This window comes from Bemisia tabaci, chromosome 9 (genome assembly GCF_918797505.1).
Source record: "Bemisia tabaci chromosome 9, PGI_BMITA_v3".
Classification (NCBI taxonomy): Eukaryota; Metazoa; Arthropoda; class Insecta; order Hemiptera; family Aleyrodidae; genus Bemisia; species Bemisia tabaci.
Window position 1 is genome coordinate 27,796,860 of NC_092801.1, and position 26,682 is coordinate 27,823,541.

General features: G+C 40.0%; 1 protein-coding gene across 1 annotated transcript in view; it reads left to right on the plus strand.

The window, feature by feature from the left end:
- LOC109040352 (uncharacterized) overlaps positions 1–26,682 on the plus strand; it is a 111,760-nt gene that overhangs the window by 64,753 nt on the left and 20,325 nt on the right. The window contains exons 5-7 of the mRNA XM_072304469.1: positions 12,220–12,473; positions 16,540–16,689; positions 18,006–18,080. Of these exons, the coding sequence (XP_072160570.1) occupies positions 12,220–12,473; positions 16,540–16,689; positions 18,006–18,080 (479 nt within the window). The remainder of the gene's footprint in view (positions 1–12,219; positions 12,474–16,539; positions 16,690–18,005; positions 18,081–26,682) is intronic.

The window sequence follows — 26,682 nt, forward strand, 5'->3', positions numbered from 1 at the left end:
CACCTGTTGATACGACCGGCGCGATGCCCTTTTAACCGGGGAAAGCGTAATTTCATCGGAAACTTACTGCCCGTACACGGTTTCTGCTTAACGGGGTGGTGTAGGGGTCGTTGAGCGCCCACGCGCCTACAACTTTCATCGACGTTGCCAGTTTAACAACTGAATTATGGACTCTGTTTTAATGATACTTAGTTTTTTCAATGATCGCAGGACCGCTGAAAAATGTGTATAATGTAAATGAAATAAAATAGTTCCAAGATAGGATAATAATTTGAACTTAATTTTGCAAAAGGGAGCTGCTATTTCTAGCTCATTTGAGAAACAACGTATATTGCCATTATTTCCCCAATGCGGGTAGATGCTTTCATGGACGAGTAAAGGAATGTGGCTCCTTATTGGGAAATATGGTTCATGTAGTCTGTTGAATTTGCTACACAAAATAATATGACTAATCAAATTAGAATTGATAAAATAATGCAACGTTTCCTCCTAATATTATAGAAATTGGACTTAAAATCGCGTATACTTTACTTTCATTCTACGCGATTTTACTTTCGATTCCTAACCAGCTAGGAGGATTGGTTGCTTTGCTTTTATCAACTCTAATTTTACTCGTCATACTATTTTGTGAGAGGAAATTTAACAGAAACAATTCATAATGTCAAAAACAGTCCTTGTTTAAATTGCGATTCTCTGAAAAGAAGAGAAAACTACTTTTACCCTCTTGATTCTACATGCTTCATTTTCGACACCTGCAATTCGTCGCTTCCCGACGAAAGAAAATAACTCCATTCCAAGGTTGCAAAGTCGACTCAATTAATTTGATTTTTTCCAAGAATGTACCTATGCAATTTTCGTCCAGAATTTTTCTGATTTTTGCATGAGATCAGAGGAAAAATCAGTGAAATTTGCAGTTAGAAATACCCACTATTCTCTAGGTGAAAGAGAAATTTGTGAGGGGAAATTTGGCAATATTGCTATGTAGTTACATTTATCAGTGAGGGAGACGACGAAATGCTCCGCTCTTTTTTTTCTTTTTTTAGCTCACGGCACGGCAAACCTGCTTTTGATTCTTTCATAGAATCAATTGGTACGGTAGTTCCCTTGGCAACGGGAGACATAACTATGAATAAAATAGCCGGTTCCGAGAGAATTCTGGATATTTCTTGATAACCTACGAGGGATTATCGTAGAGAGGTTTCGGAAAGCGGCCGTTTTTTTCCTGAGATACCTTTCCGCAGCGGCGGAGAGAGTGAATTTGATGTGGAGCATCGGGGAATTTCATGCGGGATGTTTACATCTACATACATTTATATTTCAGTACCACCTGGTTGAAAATGAGGAGCTTCAGCTTCAAGTCAAGTACTTTGAATTCGAGGAAAAATGAACCCTTAATCCCTGAGCTTTGCCAGGGATAGTTGCTTATCGAGTCACATAGTATAGGGAACAACATATTGCGATCGTTCATAAATTAGACCCATTTCAATAGAAACGGACTAAATCGCACACTTGAAAGAAATAATGAGTTTGGAACAGTTTTGGCTTCGATTAGTCGGAAAAATTCTCCTGTCGAAAACTGGACTGAACTTTGCAATTTGGACCGATAAATTCTGGCTCATCTGGAAAAACACTTGTGTGCATAGGGAAACTAATGGCACATACGTTGTTTTTAACCGGGCCAGAATTTATAGTTCCAAATTTCAAAATTCCAACAGTCCAACTCTTCCAACAGTTCCAACAGTCCAACTCTAAGTAGAGAAAATATATTTTGAACATAAAAAAGGGCGTATAAATCTGTCTTTAAAATTAAGTCTTGTGGAGGAGTAAAACTTTTAACTCTTTTTCTCTAATGAAACTTAATGTGATTTGGTGCGTTTTTGTCATACTTGACCCAATTTGTCGTTCCCCTCCGGAAAGAACGTAACTGAAATTCGATATTACCAAATTTCTTCTCAAAAACTGCATTTTTACCCAAAAAAATCTTGGGCATTTCTAACTGAAAATTCCGCTGGTTTTCCCTCTGATCTCATGCAAAAATAGACAAATTTGGACGAAAATTGCATCGGTACGAATTCATGTGAAATTTGAATTGCTAAGTCGATTTTGCAACCATAGAATAGAGTTACGTCCTCTTGTCCGGAAAACGAAGAGATTTTCCTCAATTTCTTCAAAAGCTCACAGGAAAGTAGGAGGAAGAGAAAACTCAAAAAGTGAATAATTTTTGCCTGAAATCACATCTGTAACCTTCCTTTAACTCTTTTTGTGAAACACATAAGATTTGCTCTCCGAGGCATATCAAAACAAGAACAACTTCTATGGATTCAAGCGAAGTGCTGAAGTACTTCAGACGTGTGACACAAACATCGGCAGCTTGGCCTCAAGTTTTTGTAAGTTCAGTCCGAAAACTTTTCAACTTCGGGCTCCAAGCACGAACTTTTTTTCTTCCTCTTTTTTTCAATGAGAAACGTACCATGTTTCTTTTTTTTGAAAAAGCTGGCAGCTGTGTTGTGGAATTACCCATATTCTCTTCAGAAAACTTAAAGTTCCCATCTTGTCGTCCACACCTTCCTTCCTTCATAGTTATTATGCGCAGCACCATTCCCATTCTCTTTCAGTCTGTTTCACGGCCATCATCAAAGCTGCTGGGAGAAAAATTTGCATGACGTAATAAAACGCAGGAAAGGGAAACAAAAGACAATTTCATTTTCTCTCGCTCTGGCGAGAAATGAATAAATTTCAACACTCTTGAACCTTTCTCCGTACATTCTGGTAAGAGATCTGAAGTCGAGGAGTTTCATATTTGTTTTCCCAGACTAATTTCAATTTTAAGAAAAGTACAATTTTTTAATAATACGGATCAAAGTGGCAATATTTGATTTTGTGCTTTTACCGTGCGTCAGTCTAACGTCTAACACAATATATTCCGCCTTGCTAAGGAAGAAAGTCGCATGGGAATTCAAGAGTTGCCAAATTCCCCCGGATAAAACAAGTGTTTTGAGGAGAATTATTATGCATATTTTTCCTTGAAATTTTCAAATATTTTAGATCAAGTCGCAAGCAAAATTGTTCGAACATTTTTAAGAAAAATATCCATAATTTTCCCCGTAATTTTTTTTATCGAAGGGAATATGGCAACGTCTCAGGGCTCATAAGACGTTCTCACTTAGCACGGCAGTATTGTAATATGGGTCAAAGTAGATAACCTTTTATTTCGCGTTTACTCCGTCGCAGGTCTAAAACGAAAAATTAATTGATGTAGGAAATACTCGTTGTCGGTAAATTACAGGAGATGAGAATCTTCAACGTGAAAATGTTTTTTAGTTCTCTGTCGAAATCAATTTCCTTTTCCGAGAGGAGAGACTGAGTGGACAAAGTTGAAATGAAACTTTCGCGAGAGGGAGTGTAGATCCTTATTCAAAGATCCCGTTTTAATTCTCGATGAGGAATTGAAAAGCTGGTCTCGAGAGCTTCGGACTCATCATTTACAAGTTTTCCAGAGAAACTTGGATGCTAGTTACCCCGGATCTCTCTCAAAGGGAAAGCGCAATTCCCTTCGGGCAGTGGGTGGATGTTTCCGTGCAGGTCTAAAATACCCCTCTCAAACGGATAACTCATTCACTGAGTTCTTTGTTTGCTCTGCGTAGTTACTTTGAGCATTGCAAAGATAAAAGCTCAGGGCCATACCGACGATGTAGAACTAATGACTCACACACTGAGAGCGACACGTTTCGTACCATGAGCGTTTGCATTTGGACTTTATTTTGCAATTAGGAACTACAATTTCTAGTCTATTCGTGAAAATACTTATATGCAAAAGAAAATTAATGCTACATGCGTTGTTTCTAAAGTAAGCTCGAAATTGTAGATCCGAATTGTAAAATGTAGTCCTTTTGCTGATTGTTGTAGAATGTATATCGTTATATCGTTAGAAATCGAAGATAAAGTACAGAGTGTATCTAACTCCGGATGCATACCCCTCCCCCCGGCACCCCCCGAAATTGTGGATCCGAGTTGTAAAATGTAGTCCATTTGCTCATTGTTGTAGAATGTATATCGTTAGAAACTGAAGATAAAGCCGAGAGTGTATTTAACCCCGGATGCACTTTATGCCCCCCCCCCCCCCAAAAAAAAAAAAAAAAACTCGATGAATATATGGATCGCATTCAGCAAGAAGAAACCAGCGCGATTACAGTGTTGTAAAAAAAGGTTGCCTCCTCATTATTATCTAAAAAATTTCCCAGAATATCAAATAGTATTTGCTTCCAAATAAAAATTGTTCATTTCATAGGAGAATCATTGTGTAAATTTTAATATTGTGCATATATTAAGTTTTTTTTTTAAAAAAAAAAAAAAGTTGCACAGTTTTTAAAACAAATTTTATCGCGCTGGTTCCTTTTTGCTAAATGTGGTCAATATAGAAGAGGTGAGAACAGTCCCCTAAGAGCGGAATCAACACCGTAAAATTTTTATTTCGCTCCGATTTCATATTACTCCGGTTCTCTCGAAGCAAAATTGGTCCGAAGTGAAACACTCTACCGGGTATTATCCAGCATTTCTAAGTAATGGATCCAGATCGGGAGAGTATGAACATGGGTAATTTCTGAAGTTGGGTTCGATTAAGTCATGGAGATTTTAGAGCCTAAAGGAACAGCCAAACTATAAGCTCAATACGTGAAACCTATAATGAGAATAGACTTCATACACCGTTGAATTTGATTCAGACAGCACGATAATCTTTCATTATTTACAGAGGAGTTATTTGTAGAGGTTCCTAGTTGGGTTCTTTAGCTCTGGAGACGTGAAGTAATGGAAAAAGATTGTTTGTGACGGTGAGTCCTTGCTCCCCGGTGAGACTTGACCCTTTTCGCAATCGCGATGATCTTAGCTCCCGACAGCTCAACCACTCAACATTGTTGCATGAGAATAAAGGATTATTTATATAACACAGGAATAAGAACACAAATAACAGCGCCCAATATATGTATTTCAAAGGATTTTAAACCATCCATTTTACAATGGACCACTGGACAGGGTACGAAGTTATGCTTTCTGATACATGTTTCTTAACCAAAATGTAACGTAGAACACTATTCATGCAACGGAATTTACTGAAATTTACTCCTAACCAAGACCAAGGTATTCAACGTTTCTTGACGTGTGAATTCAAACCTCCCGCTCATGAAATCACGATGGTCTACGTACGTCAGATCGCAAACTGAATCATTCAGAATTATTAATATCGTACCTCTACACTGTCTTGCTGAGCGAAAACGGCATATAGACCTTCAGACATTGTCAAAATTTCCCCCGATAAACTTTTTAATCTTAAGGGAGGATGAATATTTCTCTTTGAGATTTGCAGATTCTGTAGATTAATGTACGGATAAAATGCCCTGGAAAATTAAAGGAAAATTAGAGATAAACATGTATTTATGGAAATCATTTCTTTAACAAGAGATATTTGGCAATATCTGATAGCTCATATGGCTTTCTTCCTCACTACAGCAGCCTAGAAACCTACACCGATGCATGTATACATTTTTATGAAACTTGCGGGCTGATCATTGAAATTGATAGATAAATCTATAGACAAAGGAGGCATAGGGAGTATGCAGCGATCGTATCGGTTGAAATGGATGGTTCCCACAGACTAAGGGAGGAAATGATGGACTAACTATAGGATCTGTCGTAGGTCACCGTTAGTCTTTCTATTACTTACCTCCTTTGTCCATTGCAACGACCCGCTTCTACCTATAGGATCCCTTCATATCCCTTTTGTATTCCTTGTCTAGAGCTTTTGTCTACCAATCTCAATCATCGGTCCGCTGCAGCTTTAGATCTGCGAGGAGATTGACCGAGAATTCTGCCTTGAATTGAATGTGCTCCCTGCATGGAGTTGAAGCTAGAATATTTATAATCATTGAAGTTTCTTTGAAAAGAGGTAAGAACAAACCCTGCACTTTCGTCGTGGGAAAAATTCAATCCCTCCGACCATCCACGGAGTGCAATTTCCTTGCGGCATCATCCCTCTATATTTCTGACCCAGTTCTTCAGGGCGTTGCTACTATACAATCTTAACATCAACCCTAGATATATCCACCCCTGTTGTCGCTTTTACACTCGCGAATGAATAAAAATATTCGAGTTTTGTATGGACGTTATTAAATCTTACGGGATTAGGCGTTGAAGTAAAATGACGCTGAGCGTATGTTTTCAGTAGTTATTAACATGCAACCTTAAAATCAACCCTGATTTATCCGTTGTGTTGTCACTTTTACCCTTGCGAATTAATCAAAATATGAGACTTGTCAAAATCTTCAGGACTGGGTGTTAAAAAAACCAACGCTTACTAAAAGTAAATGTTTATTTCCTGGGAAATAGCAGATTCACGAGCAGATTGGCATAATGTATTTCAGATCAAACTTTGTAGTTTTGTGAAGAAACGCCCTGCTGTTCTTGTTTGCACTGAAAACTTTACCAATGACTTGATGCAAAATTTGGATTGAAAATCAGTGGCGTGGCGTGTTTCGATGTATATCGATATTTCCTTACTTGAAGCAATGATACAGAATCGATTATTAAGGTGTTCGTTGAGAACACCCTGATAATCGATCCCTCTCCACAGGTTTAATTGGCAGATCAATCGATAAATTGCAAAACACGCCACGCAACGGTTGAAAACCAACCTTCAGGATACGAGTATATTTCGAAGAAATCGACCCGTCTATAATGAGTTCCAGGAAAGTAAATACTGAAGGAGGCTTAAGAGCCGGACTGTTGATCGCACTGCAATTTAGATTTTTCCATGGACTACACGGCTGAAAATGGAATTTAGATTGATGAACTATCAAAATTTCTGCAGCAATCCGAAAGAAGAGCATTCTCTCGATTTTCCTAAGTTTTTCGACAAAAGGCGGCGTGCGATTATCTCTTCCCTTCGAAAAATTTTGTAATTTTCCCCTTTTCGGTGTTTAACAATCTTTCTCAATCGGATTAAGCCTAGGAGGAAAGATTCAAGTCAAATTATGTCGAAACTAAGGAAAAGCAGTTGAAAGTTTTATTTTTTCATTAAGCTACGATTTCCTCAAATTTCGTTTTGACGAGGTCGTCGGCGCCAGTCATAAAAGCTCAGATTATAGTTTTGGTCATCAAGAAATGTTGGCGCCTAGTCGTAGCCAGTGGCGTGGCATGCTTTGCGATGTATCGATTGATCTGCCATTTAAACCTATGGAATAGAATCGATAAAATAAGGTGTTCGTAACGAACACCTTAATAATCGATTCTTTTCTATAGCTTCAAATGGGAGAATATCGATAATCGATTATATTCACGCCACACCACTGGTCGTAGCGTGAGACGATCAATACACGTAATGTATTACACGTGATCTAATTGGACTGAATAAAACAGAACGGTTCCTTATACGAATAAACTATAACGGAGAGAGGTTTAGAGTTTTCTTTCTTCATAACTATTAGTGCGAAAATGAAAGAGTCCATTTTGGAACACTACACATGAGGAGCTTGGAGGACAAGGCGCATAAGTGCAGTTTTCGATATTTTGAAAAGTACGTGTTTGAAGTTTCGAAATTACTTGGATCCTTAAGGCGGAAAGAAAGTAGAAAAATCGTAGAACAGCCATGTTCAAGTTTTTTAAGAGATGGATGGCTTCAAAACACGACGGGTGCAGGGGTACACCCGAAAGAGAGCGTATATTTATCTCTGATTGTCTGATTGCTACGTTATGCACCACTTTCATGTTTTATTTTTCATATATGTTTTTAAAAAACTACACACAGTTTTTCTGAAAAGTTTCCGTGAATTTACCTAGATTATCTCAAATAAAAGTATCGAAAATTTCGACGCGATGTTTTCGTTCGCACTATTTTCTTTTAGTGTAACCAAAACAAAATTAAATCTCATCTAAATTTATGAATCGTTACAATGAGGATACATATTTCCCATTTAATTATGGTAAAAACTTGAGCAGAAAGTCAAAAATGATGACTTGCAGTCCAACAGCATTCCTATACATTCTTGTAGGCGCTGATATGCGTTCCAGGCCAACTGACCGACTGCATTGCGTTTGTCGTAATGCGAGAAGTATTCAGGCAGTCTTGTAGGCGCTAATATGGGCTTGACGCCGACCGTACTGTTTGGCGCAGTGCGCGAGGTATTCCTACAGTCTTGCAGGCGCTATTATACGTTTAGTGCAGGCTGCACTGTTTGGCGCGATTATCCGAACTCCTGTTACAATAATCGCGGCATCGAATAATAGAACTTAAAAGGCCCGTGTTGTATTTTGACGCTGCATAAGGCATCTGCGTGTTTCCTTGACAATTTTAAAACCACCTTGTGCGACACACACAAATCCAAAAAAAAAAAAAAATAAATAGAATAAAATAAAACTAGGTGATTCCTAACTCCGTTTAATTTCGATTTACCAGTCCGAACTTTCAACCGGAGCGTATCCCAGTTTTAAATCGGCGATTCCTAACTCAGCGAGGCAACGGAGTTCGCCCGCCTTCAATTTAATTAAAAAAGGGTAAAAAGGCAACCCAAGAGGCTGAGCCTGCTTCTTTTTAACGTCCCTCCCACCCCCCCCCCCCCTCCTACCCCGCTCCGTATTCAGCTGACTCCCACCCTTTTACTCCGTTCGCCTTTTTCCGCGTTTCTTTCCAGGTTTCCCTCTTTTTAATAACAATTTAAAGGATGTATTTTGTTTCGGCTTTAAATAGCCGCGTCCCGAGGGCAAGATTTAATCGCCTCAAACGCAGCGATTCTTTCACCGTCGAACTGCCGCGAGGCGTCCGAGGAAGCAGAAACGTTATCCCTCTATTCTGCCGTGCTGCGGAAAAAGAAAAACGCCGTATGAACCTTAAGGCGTTGCCAAATTGCCTTTGATTAAAATCGAATTTTCTGGTAAATTTATTAATATTTTTCTATCAATTTTTCCGAAAATTTTGATCGCAATTTCACCAGTAGTTCCTGAACATTTCTAGGAAAAATATCCACAACTTTCCTCAAAAATAAACGTTTTATCGAAGGAAATTTGGCAACTCTCGAATGTCCATACGGTGTTCCTTCTTAGCATGGTAGTATTCCGGGAAATTCTGAGCTTAAATGAATAACCGCGATCTCAAGGGACTGGTCTTTCTGCGCTGTAGGATCAAATAAAAAACTAGACGGCAGGGCTTTCAACTGTAGACTGATTATTGAAATTAATAGACAAAGCTATAGGCAAAGAAGACAAAGGAAGAATGGAACGACCTTATCGTTAGAGTGATGGTTTTCAATAGACAAAGCCTCATGTAGCGCCTTGATACAATTATGCGTGTTCCTAGGCTGCCCATATTGCCTATTCAAAAATTGAAGGCGTTTTGCCTTTTCGTGCGCTCATAGCATTCCATCTACGACATAAAACATGAATGTGGTGCATAACGTTGCTATCAGAGATAAATATACGCTTTCTTTCGGGTGTACCTGTCGTGTTTTGAAGCCATCCATCTCTTAAAAAACTTGGACATGGTTGTTCTACGATTTTTTACGTGTGGTTTTTTTTCTCAGTAGTTGGTGGCCAGAGGCCCCTAGTTCACTTTTTAAATGTTTACAAAAGCTCTCTGGGAAGGGGCCATTCGTTTTGCGAGGGCTATCCATCGAAGAGAGACCTGCCCGTAAATGAATAGGAAATGAACAGTCTTCCGCGATGTAGCTATCTGCCACAAACTACCAAGGTTGCCAGATTAACGCTTCCTCGTTGAATAATGAATATTCGCGCAAATATGTGAGTTTTCAGTACCAGAAAAATTCGCGCAATCCTATGCATGTCCAAAAATGTAAAAGAAGGGGCATTCGCGCGAAGTTTTATCCCAGCCGAAAAAATCCCGAGGGAAGATTCTAAAAAGTTTGCTGCATTTTTCTGGGTTTGTCAACACTGACACTGCCGTTTAAACTAAAAACGCCGTAATCTCTATTCAAAATTAATCAATTTTTTACTGGAAAATGCTGTTTGTTGGGAGCTCAAAATGAGAGAATGAAGCCTTGTGAACATTCGGTTTTCTTGTAATGGAGCAGTATATGGGGAGTAATAATATAACATAAAAATGACGTAAATGGTCAAGTTACGGCGTTTTTACTGTGTATGACAGCACTACTCTACCGTGCTAAGAAAAAACGCCGTATAAACCCTCAGGCGTTGCCAAATTTGCTTTGATAAAACGCGAATTCCCTGGTAAATTTATGCATATTTTCCTCCCAATTTTTTCAGATAATTTAGTTCGCAATTTTACCTAAAGATTCTGAAAATTCAAAGGAAAAATATTTATAACTTCCCTAAAAAATAAACATTCTATCGAAGGAAATATGGCAACTCTCGAATGTTCATACGGCGTTCTTCCTTAGTACGGCAGTACTATCCTTGACATACCCGACCGGAAACGCAGTTATAGAATCGCTGACTCGTCACTTCGCCGGCTGCAAGGGCGCGGCCACCACCATCTATTGTGTGACGTCATAAGGAGCTTATCCCCGGATCCACTGCTCCTATTTTCCAGCGTATAGCGTCCCACGCTGGATTTACCCCGCGCATAATTCCGTATCGATTTTCCTGACATATTTCTCAGTGGCGTGGCGTGAACTGCGATATCGATTGTTATGCCATTTAAACCTACGAAAAAAGATCGATAAACAGGGTGTTCGCAGCGAATACCTTCATAATCGATTCTTTACCGTAGGTTTAAATGGCATATCAATCGATACATCGCATTTCACGCCACGCCGCTGATGTTTCTCTTTTTTCAATGCGAGGAAGAAATATGATAGAGCGGAGCATTGAGCCGTGAGATTTCCGCGTTCTGTGCTTCGATCCTTCCAGCTCGAACTGCTTGGATTGGCTAGCGTCTCGATTCATTCAACGTGATTGAGGGGGCTATTTTACTTCGTGCATGACGCGTGACGTATGACGGGCAGCTTATTTTTTATGTATGCATGCGTCGCACATGGGTCGAGTGAATCAGAGAGGTCGAACATGAAATTTTTGACAAACACTGCGAATTTTGATGTTTATTCCGTCACATTTTAAAGTCCAAGAGGTGCTACTTGAAGAACATTTTACGAGAGAACCAATGAAACCACTTTCAGAACCTCAAAGATTTTCATAAACGGAGTTATAAGCGCTTAAAGTTTCCAAATTTTGTCCGACCTCTTTAACTGTCTCGATCCACTGTTCGGCGCGTGCATCGGAGCCGCCCAAGGGTAATGAACCACCCGATAGATATTCCCGTGAACTGATGGATCGGGGAAAATATCGTGTGGTTTGTTTGTTCCTCTATTCTTTAGAGAGGGGATTCTCCTTAGAATATCGATGGTGAAACTCCCGAACCACATATCTGTTTTGCGGTGCTTAAAAATCTCCGCTCCAATTTTATTTTTTTATACAAGTGAACAAATTGACATCATGCCTTGAATTTTTCACATAATTTTTTTTCGGGCAGAGGAGAAAATCAAGGCAGATTTTAAAAATCGCCGTTATGTAGTTTTCCATTTAAAAATAGAGCCTGACAGGATTTCTACAATGTTGCAAACCGAGGGCAAACCACTATAAGGGCTATCACTTTCGGTTCTTAGCACCGACTGTCCCTTCTTTCCCACTCTACCAGCCCTATAATCCAAATTCTTCTTTTTTAAAATTGAATATATAGAAGCGGTAATTTTGAGACACCGCAATGGAGATACGTGGTTTTGCACTTTAGCCATAGATGTATAGCTCCCAGCTTGCTCCTCCTCTAAAAATTAAATAGAGGCAGTGATTTTGAAACACCGTAATATATGTAGAGAATTTGCAGGTTTCTGAAATTTTATGAATTTCATCTTCAAAATGATACTGCTGGAAAAACTGGGCACGAGGATATCTTTGGTTTCTACATTGGAAAATTATCGGAGGAATACTTGTGTTTAAATGGAAAATGCCGCCAGATGACGTCATTAGGCGGCACATGCACTTTTTCACTTGTAAATCTATTTTTCTCCAATTTCAAATGTTAGAAAAAAATTTTGAGAAATACTGCGAACTTAACTCATTAGGCACTCTAAGATAAAACAATAAAATTTTTGTCTGCAAATTCTCCATTGAGATAGGCGGTTTCGCACTTGGTCATCGATATGACATTCCTCCATATCTCTATGCCTTAATCCTCACGGAACGGTTTCTTTGATGTTGCAGTGAACAAGAATGGTGAGATGTTCGCGAAGGTGGAGCAGAAGGTGGACGCAAAGGAGGACCCAAAGGCGGGGTCCCCGAACACGCACGTCCTCACCGCGGTGGACATCCCTTCGAAAGGGATCCACAGGGTCTTCAGCTCGGAGCCCGGAGAGAAGAACCTCAACTTGGCCAACCTCCCCGCTAAGGCCACCACCACTAAACGACGGGTCATCTCGCCCGCGACCCTCAACAGATTCGAGGGTGACGACACACAGGTAAGATGGATATCACTGGAAAGTTAAAAATAAGTAAATAAATAAAATAAAGAAAAAACTCCCCTGGTAAAAATTGGCCATAGGAGCTGTGTTTCAAAATACCATAGGAATTTGTATAGCCGGCTGTGGAATGCGATAAAAAATCATACAGCCGGGCTATAGTTCCTATCGCCGGGCTGTACGAGGGTCGTCCAGTTAGTAAGTTTACATGTTCAATATCTCCTACGATGGATAGAGAAAATAAGTAATAAACTTTGAAAATTCACTACAATGAGCTCTCTAACGCGCTATAGATTTTTAAAGTTGACTTGATAGAACTCTAGAAAAGTGGGTTTTTCTGAACCCACCTCTTTTCCGCACGGGTCCAAAATGTGCAAAAAAGTGGCTTAGATTGGTTGAGATGCATGTAAAACAAAAGTAAGGTAATTTTCCAACAAGGAAATAGTAAGACTGACCAAGTTTGCCTTCATGGTGTTTTTTCGAAAGTTTAGCCTTGTTTACGCATGTTTTTAGCGACGTATAATTTACCTAGTTAGGCATGATTCTCTCTCGTGACATTATTACCCACACATAACGCAACGTCGACTTTTTTAAAGAAAAGTGGATCTTAGCCACATTCAGTTAAAATAAAAACAGAGATCATTCCTCTACTCAATGAAAAATTGTCTAAAGGTCCATAATTAGAACACTATAAATTATTTATGGGCACTGATTTTTGGCAGGAGTACGTGGTACACTTGTCTAGTTTAAAATCTCTTATAACTTATTTTTCTTGAGAAAGTAACTCTGTTCATTCTTATTTCTTTTATCCAAACGGCAAGGTTAGTAGTCGATACTTGGCTTTTAAAACAAGTCAAAAAACTGTGTTACACGGAAAAAATTGAATATTGATCTAGCATTTATACTGTTAAAAAATGTGCGACAAGTATCAAAATAATGCTGATTTTACATAAAAAAAAATTCCTAACTCAACATTGAATTTGTTTATTTAACCGTGGAAGTAGTTAACCTAGCATTTTTTTAATTGTAAAATCTGCATTTGTACTTGTCGCATAGTTTTTCAACACTATAAATGCTGAAGCAACATTCAATTTTTCTCCGTGTACCTATTTTCAGAAAAATGCCGTTTACATGGCATAACTGGGGAAATGAACGATAGCTTAACCGCGCACCGGTGTATAGATAAAGTAGCATACCATTAGGGCTAAATCCACGCCAACACAGCTCCTTACAATCTTCACCTCACGCTCTCACGTCGAGCCTTTTAAACTGAGCTCAGGAGGTCATTAAACTGATCCGGGGCCTCAGTACAATGAAGGGCCGAAATTTCATGAATAGCGAGACCCGGCAGGTTGCCTACCGAGCGCGGCGCGGAGTGGAATTTTAATGGTGATGGGTTCTGTCCTCAGATAATCTATCTCAGCGGCTCCCGGATATTATTTTCATCGAAGATTGAGCCTTTCCGGCAGGGGTTTTCCACCCCCACCCTGACTAGCGCCACCCCCTTTTTTTCTCTGATTTTCTTGCCACTCGCGCGTAAGATTTCAGCTTTAGTGAAGCAGTGAACGGATATCACCAGGGTCATTAAAGAGGAATTCTTATTGGAGGCTTGTTTCCTGCAGGTTTCAATTGAACGTCTTTAGGCTAAAAGAAACTTCGTGCGCAACTACACGTGGTTTGCGTGCAATTTAATTCCTTTTACCATAAATGCGTCCAATTGGACTACATTTTGCAATTTGGGACTATAAATTCTGGCTCTTCTGGAAAAACAGTTAAGTGCATAAGGAAACTAATGGCACATACGTTGTTTTTAAACCGGCTAGAATTAATAGTTCCAAATTGCAAAATGTAGTTCAATTTACGGCCTTCGTGAGGTTAAATTCCAATCATTTTTCTTAATTGTTTAATATATGTAATTTTGCTTGACGGTCGTAAAAGAGACATCAACTCAAAAGAGATCATCAGACTCGGAGAAAAATTGGCAATATCTGGCAAAATTCCGGTGATCTCCGGAGCTGGGGCCAATTAAGGCAATAGGTCCCAACTATCAAAATGAGCCTGTTGCAAACTTCATTTAGAGCAACAAAGAAGAGTTGTTCCTAACAGAAAATGGCTCAAAAATCACAAAGAGTGCATCAAGAAAGTCTGAAATATACTCCTGACTTCATAATCTCGATGCGTTCATTGTGATTTTTGAGCCATTTTCTAAACGAAACAACTCAACTTTCTGCTCTAGCTGAAGTATGCAAGAGGCCTATTTCAATCGCTTATATTTATTTTTTACCAACTTTTCGCAAAAGCGACGAAATTCCGGTGATCTCTGGAGCTGGAGCCAAGATTCTCGGTCCGAAGTGCCAAAATTCGGAGAGCCGAAGTGAATCAATCGCGAAGTAAGGAAAATTCCGCTGAAGCTCAATCGTCGGGCATCTGTCGAGAAATCCAGAAAGTAAAACCCACGAGTGGTCTGAGTGGAGTCGGTGTTTGAAGGATACTTATCGGCCGCCACCTTCAGACACCTCGCGCACTCCGCGATTCCCTCGATGTAGTTAAGCTTCGAGAGAAGGGATTACAGCTCACCGAAACGGACGACCGTTTTTCTTTCGACTTTGGTCAATGAAGTTCAAGAGTGATCGTCCTACCCGTTACTTCTCCGACATTTACTCCTCCGTTGGGAACCTACTACTCAGTGGCGTGGCGTGAATTGCGATCTATCGATTGTTATGCCATTTAAACCTATGGAAAAGGATCGATAAATAGGTTGTTTGCAGCGAAAACACCTTGATAATCGATTCTTTACCATAGATTTAAATGGCATAACAATCGATACATTCACGCCACGCCACTGCTACGACTGATACCTACTCTGGCGTGCTAAGGAAGAACATCAAAGTATGAGCCTTCGAACGTAGCCAAGTTTCCTTCGATAAAAACCGAATTTCCTGGGATAATTGTGAATATCATTTTTCAAAACTTTCAGACAATTTTGTACGTAATGTAATCTAAAATATCTGAGAATAGAGATGTTGCATGTGTAAGGAATTTGCAATTTGACTATTGATTCACATGTAAATGTTCGCGAGAAACACGATGGTGCCACTGGTTTTTCCAGAAATCAACTTCCAAGTTCAATAAACGCTCTCAAAGTTGAGGCCAAAATGGCGGGGGTATCCAACGCTATCCTGAGAGTCCACCTCTACATCATGAGCAACTCTCTTTGCAAAAATAGGGAGCAAATACATTAGCAGAATTGCCGTGTTTTCAGTTTTAGAATCCTCAAATGAGGTGGCAGCCCTGTCAATGTATTTGCTCCCTATCTTTGCATGGAGAGTTTGTCTTGATGTAGAGGTGGACTCTCAGGATAGCGTGGGATATCCCCTCCATTACGCCCTCAACTTTGAGAGCTTTTTTTGAGTTTGGGAGTGAATTTCAGGGAAAACCAGTAGCACTATCATGTTTCTCGCGAACTTTTACATAAGAATCAGTGGTCAAATCGCAAATTCCTCACACATGCAACACCTCCATTTCAAGGAAAATATGCATGAATGTTGTCAAATCTGGCAATTTGGGATTTTTTTCGGCAATTTGATGGGAAATTTGGCAACTCCCAAATGTTCATACGGCGTTCTTCACGGCAGCACTTTAATTGAACTTGAGTTGCGACTAGAGAACTTACATTCCGCCATTGTTAGAGCTAAAGTATAACCTACGTTAGAAGATAGCTGCGAGGCGTGAATGATCGACTATCGATATTTCTCCATTTGAAACTGTGGTGAAGAATCGATTCTTAAAGTGTTCGTTGCGAGCATCCTGTCTATCGATCTTATTCCATATGTTTAAATGGTAGATTAATCGATATATCGCAAAGCACGCCACAAGTTGTGTCAATCCTTTCAGGACCGTATTCGTATTTGCAAACAGCTCAAGAGAGCTTAAAACTGGCGAACCAAATCTGAGAACAACAGGGGCATCTTTACTTTCCAGTTTTAGACACCCTCTCGTTAGAGCGAGGAGTGTTATTCGTCCCTTGTAAACTCTAATGTATATTTTTCTAATTTGTTTGTTTTAGTTCCCTCTGTCACAAATGGATGGTTTTACGAAGACTCCACTACCTTTGAATGCACAATACTCACCTCTGGATGTTGCTGAGTATGTATTCTGGACAGGCGATGAGAAAGGAGTCACAATGGCTGTTGAAGAGTACCTAAAACAAGGATTGGTAAGTTAGAGTGACCCTTCGCATGTTTTTTACGTCCTCTTCTTATTTTTCTTCAAATTTTTGCTTTTCTCATTTTCCTCTCCATAATCTCCCCCTTTTTTCCTCCTTCTTTTTCTTTATTTTTACTCTTTTTCTTTAGTTTTACTCTTTTTCTTTATTTTTACTCTTTTTCTTTATTTTTACTCTTTTTCTTTATTTTTACTCTTTTTCTTTATTTTTACTCTTTTTCTTTATTTTTACTCTTTTTCTTTATTTTTACTCTTTTTCTTTATTTTTACTCTTTTTCTTTATTTTTACTCTTTTTCTTTATTTTTACTCTTTTTCTTTATTACTTTTAATCTTTTTCTTTGTGTTTACTATTTTTCTTTATTTTTACTCTTTTTCTTTATTATTACTCTTTTTCTTTATTATTACTTTTTTCTTTATTTTTACTCCTTTTGGGCGCTTCTGGGTACCAGATGCTCCCTTTCCAACCGTTCGACTCCCCCGATGTAACATGTACTATACTACATACCGTTTTGCCTTATGGGTAATGACGCCATTCTGGTACACCCGGGAAAATTTGATTTTTTTCTGCATCTGGTATTCGTAAAAGTTTTCGTGAAATGTTTTGCTTTTAAGCATAACAATCTCGCACGGACGTATTACCTGGTTAAACTATTTTGGGGCTTCGTTATGCTTAAATGCCTCATATCCGAGGTTTTAGTTTCAGATTGATTCGAAAAAATCACGAACAGTCACGTGATCTCTTCATTTTAGTGACGTATTACTGTGCTATTTTGTGATTGGTTCATTTTCTCGGCGCAGCATCGTCAAGCGTCAGCTGTTTGCGGCTCTGGGTTGAAGGTTTAAGGTTATGTCAGAGAGAATAGAAAGCTAGAGGCCCGACTCTATGCTAGGTAATTGAAACAGATGCGCTCGCAGCGCGCTCGCTGACAACGTACGCAACTACTATTTTTTCTATTGTTTTCCAGAGACTAGCGGCGGGTATGTTGCTGCCGGACCACCTTCACGTAGGCAATTTGTTATACATCGTCCGTCCGCAATACTCTCGCTTGGCCGTATGAAAACGTTCCTCGCATGCGCAGTGTTAAAGAAGCGCCCTCCAACGCTTTGGCGTTGGAACTGCTTGTTCTTTATTATTACTCTTTTTCTTAATTTTCCTTATTTTCCTTTATTTTTCTTATATTTATTAGTTTTCCTAATTTTCCTTATTTTTCTTCATTTTTCTTATTTTTCAATGTTGGCATGGTCTTGAAACGAATTTCATCTATTCCTGTAGATTAATGGAGTCAATTTTGTTGTTCTATTTACAGATGACGCGAGAGGAGGCAATCTCGTTTTTGCAAGATATTCAATTCAATCTAGATTACCTTCAGCTTCATTACAATGCTACCCACCTAACCCCCATCTTCTCTCCCCCCTCTACCTACACAAATCATCCCAACAAAAATAAAACAAAACACACACATCCCTACCTCCACCAAACCCCACCCCCCCCCCCCAACAACCCCAACACACAACCACCCAACCCACCCCCCCCACCCCACACAACCCCCCCCCCCAACCCCCCCCCACCCCCCCCCCCCACCAACCCCCCCCCCCACACCCCCCAACACACCCCCCCACCCAACACACCCCCCAACACCCCAAAACCCCCACCCCACCCCCACCCACACACCCACCCCCCACCCCCACCCCAAACAACCCCCCCCCACCCCACCCACCACCACCCCACACCAACCCCCCACCCCCCCAACCCACACCACACCCCACCCCCCACACCAACCCCCAACCTATAAACCCCCAACCCCCCCCCCAACCCACCCACACCCCCCAAACAACACAAACAACCAACCCCCCCCCACACCCCCACACCCACCCCCCCCCCACCCAACCACCCCCCCACACACCTAAAATCCCACCCCAACCCCCCCCACTTCCTTCTCACCACTACACTATATCCCCACTATATATAGATTCCCCATAAACTTACCTATCCCCAAACATTAACCCTTACCCACCCTACACTCCTCCCCCACCCCCTTCCACCATAAAAAATCTTTACCTTTCCCCTATCAATATTAACCCTCCAAAACCCCAAACCCCCCCACAAATAAAACCAAAATACACGTCCTATAAAAAACCCCCCTACTCGTATCATACACATACACCCATAAAAAACACTCAACATTCAACAAGAAATAGTATCCCACTCCCAAACACCACTTCCAGAAACCGCTCGTCTCCCCCCCCCTCCCCCCCCCCCCATCTCCCCCCCCGGAGCACCCCCCCCATCTCCATCAACCCCCACATTTGACTTAAAAAAAACAACGCTGGCGTGACTGTGCCCCCGAAGAGAACTGCGGACCCCCCCCCCCGACGCACCGACCCGCCCTCCCCCCCACACGGGGACCCCCCCCCCCCCCCCCCCGCGCCCCGACCGACCCGGCAACGACCCCGGGCGCCCCCCCCCCCGAGACAAAACCGTCATAATCCAACTTCTAGTCATTGCCGACCCCGCGCCCGACCCCTACAGTCCCAGGGATTTAATTACGGAAAATGCGACGAACAAGAATGACGCATCAATTCAGGGATGACCGCATGGTTATAATCGATGATAATAATAGATAAAACCTTGATCCTCTTTCCTCTGTCGGGTCGCACAGTGGAAAAAGCCAATGTGAGAAGTCGTACATGAAAATTTAGTCCAAAACTGCGGGCTGTTTGTTGCAATTGATGGGCAAAGCTATAGACAAAGATGACATAAGGGATATGGAGGGATTCTATTGGTGGAAGTGGGTGGTTGTAATGGACATAGGAGATAAGTAGTAGACTAACTAACAGCAACCCACGAGATGCCCTATAGTAGTTAGTCTATCATTTCGGCGCCTTCCTGACATAAGGGCGTAACTACACTCTGCAATGAACCCTGTCCTCCATACAATTCAATGTTTTTTCTGGCTCGTCTCATAATGAGTAGTTATTGAGACCGCAACGGACAGATGAGTAATAGACTAACTAACAGCAACCCACGAGAGAACCGATGGTTATTCCATCAGTTTCTCCCTTAGTCTACAGGAACCACCCTCTTCAATCAATAGGATAGCTCCATATTCCCTCAGTCTTCTTTGTCTGTCGCTTTGTCTATTAATAGAGAATTTGCAGATGTCTGAAATTTGATGAATTTAGTGGAAACTACTGAGTGAACTGAACACGAGGATACTCTCGGTTCATGAACTGAACAAGTATTGCAGAAGATATGACAAAATGCTCCAATCTGCTAAAATTCGTGTTTTTAAATGGGAAATGCCGCCAGATGACGTCACTAGGCGGTGCATTTTTTCACTTTTAAATCTATTTTTATACAATTTCCCATTTCAGAAAAAAATCATAAAAGATGCTGCGAAATCAGCTCTTTAAGCACTTTCAGACGAAGCAATAAAAGAGTTGCATGCAAATTCTCCATTGCAATAATCAGTCGGCTGGTGAGAGAGCGACCTCAACTCTCAAAATGTCCGGTTCGTAACCTGTCCAAACTTTCCCATTGTGCGTCGGGGTAAAAAATAAAACTCCATCAATCGGGCTCTCAATCCGTGAGACACCGTGCCCATCACGTTCGAAAGCTTGGGGTCGGTTTCATCAGTGCAGTTATTTGTCCGCACAGAGACAAAGAGTTGGAATAATCGAGATGTGAATGGTTCCATGGAATTTATTACGGAGGGATTATTTCCGAAAATACCTCAATATGGACGCGATGACCGGTGAAGATCGCGGATTGTGTATTTCGTTGATTGATGGTTCGAATCGGCGTAGGTGAATAATTGAAAGTGACTGGTGGTTGTGACTTTTTTTGATGAGCCTCGTTCGTGTACTGTCAAATAGACCTTCATACTAAGCTTTTCTGCCGTGCTAAGGAAGAACGCCGTATGAGCCTTCAGACGTTGATAAAGTTCCTTCGATAAAGACCGAATTTACAGGGAAAATTGTGAATACTGTTCCCCAAAATTTTCAGACAATTTCGTACGCAATTTAATCAAAAATATCTTAAAATTTCTGGAAAAAATTCTAAAATATCTGAATTTTTCATTCTTGATCACTTATTTTTTATGAGGGGGTTAAAATGTCCGATTCAAATCAGGTTTCAGCCTATGTTCTGGTGTACCGGTCTAACTCTTGGACTAAATGAAGAAAGTTGGTTGATAACTTTTTGTATGAAGTTGAAATACTTTATTCGCGGAATATAAATATTTATAGAATCGCTTGATGTTTCAGCCGAGTGAAAATGGAGAGCCCTTAAAAAGACCGTCGGATAGTGAGCATAAAGTGCGCTGCGAACTTTCGTGCAGCTTCCTAAAATGCTTCCCGAGCTTGCTTTAAAACCGTTTAAATTGTTTTCATTGTTCGCGTCGTAAATTGAATTAATAAATACGACTTGAACGCAAAACTTACAAATGCAGAAACCTGTTAGCGGGAATGGGGTGTTGAGTAAATGTAAAAGTGCAACTTAAAACAGACGAAAGGTTTTCCACTCCATCGCATCCTATGCCGCTTACAGTAAAGAACAACTTGACCTCTTTTTATTCTATGTTGCATTATTTACAAGTAAAAACCCAGGATAATCCTTAAGATATTCTAATCAGAGTCTAGAAACGCATCGAGACACTGATTGATATGATGTGGTTACAATGGGTCTATTCACTGTCAGAAAATCGCGCTCTGATTTATAGAAACAGAAGGAGGTGGTCGCACATTTTGAGGGTTTGTTACCCCGTAACGTAAGTAGGTACAATATGGCGTCGATTTTTCAGCAGAATCCAAAATTCAAGTATGAAAAACGGACCAAAACCTCAGTTTATTTTGCTCATTTCAACTCAAATTATAATTTCAAACACTTTATAGAATGACTTTTTCCATGAAATTCACAAAAATCGATGACAAAAAGCGTCTGTGCCTAATGTACCAACGTCATGGATAAAATCCAAGATGCTGGCAATGCGTCCACCTCCTTTTTTTCTCTATGGCTTTTTTTTAAAATTTTTGATAAGTACCATAAAATTACCTCTTTTGCCCTTAAAAGTTATTGTTGCAAGAAAAATACAGCTTTTTTCTCATGTGGTGGCAGATTTTCACAAAACTAAGACGAACGTGCCTGCTGAAACAATATCACTCGTCCTTCATTTCTATTTTGGAAGCCAGTGGCCCAATTAGCAGTGATCGCGATAAATAGCGATTTTTTTGGTTGGTTATTGCGATTATATCGGTGGCAATATATCGAGATATTATCGCAATAAAAATCGCGATATATGGCGATTAAATCGCTACAAATCGCAATTTTTGGTTCGATAAATTCGTGATCAATTTTTGTCAAGGAATCGCCAATTATCCCGATTTTTATTTCGAAAATAGCACGATGAATTGTCGGGCGATAAAAGCGCAAATTTATCGCGATAAGATCGAGGATAATCGCTCATAGATCTTGATGATCCTGGCGATTTTATCGCCGATGAAATCGCAATATATAGCGATTTTTCCATTGACAAGTGTTACTTGGGGGAATGTGTGTAAAGCACTGAAAATACTTTCCACTTCTGAAAATGTTCTGTTGTCTACGGACATGAAAATACACGCAATAGGTGACTTTCAGTCCAACACAGAGAAAATCATTGAACTAAAAGAAAAGGATAGAAAAAATGTGTTTAAAACCGGCACAGAACGTGACGTAAAAAACATGCAAAAATGGTTACTCAATAAAGAGAATTTATAAAACGGTTCCTTATCGTGTGGCAACTCCCTGTAACTTTTATGCTTTTTCTCTTCTCCCTCGATCCTCATTTCGCCTCTCCTCTGACGTAAGGACGTGACGTGATTTTCACATGAGCCGTGGAAAGCGTGGAGTTATATGGAAAACAGGGTTCACGTGGAAATTGAGATGCGTCCTTTTGTCAAAGGAGCGACGATTCCTCTCACAACTTTTCGTTATTGCGGTCATGAAACTGTTGCAGGGTACATAAATGCACTTTTTAACGTCGGAATAGCAAGTCTTTAGCATCCTTTGAGAAGCTGTGAATGAGGAAATGGAAGAAAAGAAGACGAGATAAGGCCCATTTACGAATGCAAATAGCTTCGGAAAATCGGTTTCTCTCTGGTGCGAGAGCGTATTGTCGTCTTTTTGTGTTCTTTTCTCTCTGGTGCTTACAAAAACCCGAGAAAAGTTCAGTCAAACAAATTGCAAACCTCTGACGATTTTAAACACCAGGCTCAATGTAAATGTAACGAAACTTAAATGTTGACGTGCATTAGAGGGCATGATGGATCATGAAATAATAAGTGAACAAACCAAATATCGCGATGATCTTTAATGGACCACTAGACAGGATACAAAGTGAAGCATTTCAATACATGTTTCCTACTTAAAATTTCACGCAGAACACGATTTGCGCAACAAAAATTACTGAAATTAACACCTAACAAAGATATTTCATGTTTCGTCTTGACGCGTGAATTCAAACTTCCCGCTCATGAATACTCAATGGTCTACGTGAGTCAAATCGCGCACAAAATGTTACCCATGACAGTCTTTGCGATGTAAAAATCTGGCAACCTCAATCTTTTCGCTTTTAATCGGCAATATACCAAAAAATATATAGTTTAAACTATAGAGGGTGGGAAATGAAAAGTGTTCGATTAAGAAGCCTGTCGAAGCCTCTGTGGTACGCGATTCGACTCACGTAGAGTATTGAGTTTCTAGTGACCGGGCATTTCAAAATTCCCGTGACCAATGTAAAAAAAAAAAACATTGATATCTTAGTAGGAGTTGATTTCAGTAATTTTGGATGCAAGAATCGCGTTCCACGTGAAATTCTGGTTAAGGGACGTGTATCAGAATGCTTCGATTTGTACCTTGTCTAGTGGTCCCTTGGTCGTATATATATTTTTGTTAAAGCGTGACGGGGATTCCTTGTTGTGTTTTCACAAATCAGGGATTTTTAAAGGAGATTTCAAATCACAACGCCTGATGGTTGGATTTTTTTCTTCAGTAGAATACGAAAATTTAAACGGATCTAGTAAGAATGCATTGATTCTGGGTGTAATGTGCGCGCGACTTAGACAAATACAAGAGCTGCACATTGTCATAGCGGAAACGCATGTTTTTAATTGCAAATCATACTTAACTCTCTACCTAAATATGTAACTATGGGCAGCAGAACGAATCCATTTTATTAGTATTTTTTATCCATATTTGCAATATCAAAAGTAAAGACTGGATGAAATTTCATCCTTGAAATTTTTTTTCTTGCCCAGTCATTTCCTTTTATGAATATAAGTTTTATTTTATTTTATTATGTTTAATGCATGTTACAACTTCTGTTCCCCCACAGCCTTTATTTGCCCTGTAGATGCCAAAATTTATGACAACTTTTTCATTCCACGTCCTGCCTTCCTTTGGGATTTCAAAAGTCTTGGAATTACTCCCGTTTGTCCTACATTTAAGCCTCTGTGATGCACCCAAGCTCTTTAATATATATACCATCGTACCCCAATATTAATAACTCTAATTTTAGATACGGCTTAATTTAAGACACTTTTTAATCCCACTTTTTTATGTAAATATACTTATTACAATAAAACCAGTATTTATTTCTTATTCATTCAGTTTTTTTCATTTATTTAATTCGTTTGTTATTGGTTTATCCTCTCCTCCTAACTCTTTTGTTCACTTTGCCAACGTCTACACTTACAATTGGCCGTAAAACCTCTTCTCCTAACTCTTTTGTTCACTTTGCCAACGTCTACACTTACAATTAGCCGTACTTCTATCAAATGAGACTATGTGCATTGAGGCATGAGCTCTAAGACCCATAAGAATACTCGCATAACAGGGCTCACGTCATAATGCACATAGTTCCGTTATAGAAATACGTCCAATTGTACGTTATTTATTGAAAAAATATGTGAGCAAGATGCAGATGAGACATAGTTTGCCGAACTTAAAATGAATAAGATCTTTCTTTAATACAACAGAAGGTGAAATTCGCCGATTTTGTACCACTCAGATGACAAATAATGATGTTTCGGATGATAAATGAAAAATCTACGAAAAACGGAGGGCTACTTTGATTCAATTTTTCGTTCGATCAGTAATAGGTTTCTTCTTCAACACTTAATTTTTTACTCACTGCTCTCATCGCTAATACGGCAGAAGTATCCATACTCCGAAGTAGCGGCGATCGCGATAAATTGAGATTTGATCGGATAATTGATTGCGATTTTACCGACGGCGATTCATTGTACGTTTATCGAGTAAAAATTTGCGATTTCATCGCAAAAATATGCAAAAAGATCGCGATTCTATTGACGATATATCGTAATATTAACGAACAAAAATCGAGATAAATCGAAATAAAATTTCGATTTTATCGATTTTCTAGGGGATTCAATGCGACAAGATCGAAGATAATCGCTTCGATGTTGATGACTCCAGCGACTTGACCACCATCATATCGTTAAAAATTAGCAACTTAATTTCAAAATATCGCAATATTTCCGTTGATGAATGCCAGATGCTCAGATGTTGATGATCGTCGCGATTTCATCGCCAGAAAATCGTTTAAAAATTGCAACTTAATTTCCAAAAAGCACATCTTTTTCGTTTCAAAAAGCCCGATGCTCAGATGCTGATGATCCTAGTGACTTTATCGCCAAAATATCGTTAAAAGTCTCAATTTAATATCAAATTATCGCAATTTTTCCGTTAAAAAATGTTACTTAGCCTCTCGTTGTTAAGGTGTTCTATCTAGAAGGAAACCGGAAAAGGGGGAATCACTTGTACAGGTTCGGATAGGAAGTCATTCTGCTGAAAGTGAAAACGGGGCGGCGAGTGACTGGCGCTCCAGATTTCCCGCCGTCGCACAGTGGATCGAGTCAGTGAGAGAGTTCGGACATGAAATTCTTGACTAAAACTGCAAATTTTAACGTTCATTTCGTCACATTTTAAACTTCAAGGGGTGCTTCCAGCAGAGAATTTTACGAGAAAACCAATGGCACCACTTTGAGAACCTCAAGGTTGTGTATAAACGGAGTTATCAGCGTTAATAGTTTCCAAATTTCGTCCGACCTCCCTTATTGAATCGACCCCATTGTGCGACGCGACGGCGGAACGATCGGAAGGTCATAACGAGCGTGTTACAGATAATAACGAGTGATAATATCAGGGGGGACGGTGGGGGACGAAAGGGGGGGTGATGGGGGACGAAAAGGGGGGTGGTGGGGGACGAAGGGGGGTTCGGAAGGGACTCCCACGCTAGGTTTATCCTCGGGGGTCGCGGTGAGAAGGAGTCAGTCATAAAACCATCATTGCGCAGTATTTCGGCGTGGAACGTGCCTCACGGCTATATCCGATGCTTTTCATCGACGGAAAATTCCCCCTTTCACGGCATTATAACGAGAGGCCACCGGATTTTGACAGCTGCTTTGCCTGATTCCATTCCGAGCAGCTCGTTTTGAACGGGGAATCTTAGCGTCGCGCCGAGTAAAAACTTCGAATCAACATTTTGTCATTGCCACAGTTTCCCTTCTTCAAATATTTATTTCCGACGAAAGTTAATAATTTTTTTCCATTGAAATGTTCAGACACTACACAATAATTTGCAAATGCAATTTTCTGAAAATTGGAAGAAAAAATCCAAAACTTTCCTAGAACCACCAATATTTAAAAAACAAACATATTATATTATTATTCTGTTTTGATAAATTGATACATATTTTTTTCCAATCAATTTAAATGAGAATAATCAATGCAGAGTGTGCTAACATTTCAAAATCATAAGTTAAAAAACGCTGACTATGCGAGTATAAATATTAAAGCCGAACAGAGCGGAGCGGTGTGCTGCCAGCGCGAGAGGGTCACTGGCGCCTACAAACCTAAGTGGATACTTCACGCATTGCACAATGCTTGAAGTATCCACTTAGGTTTGCAGGCGCCAATGCCCG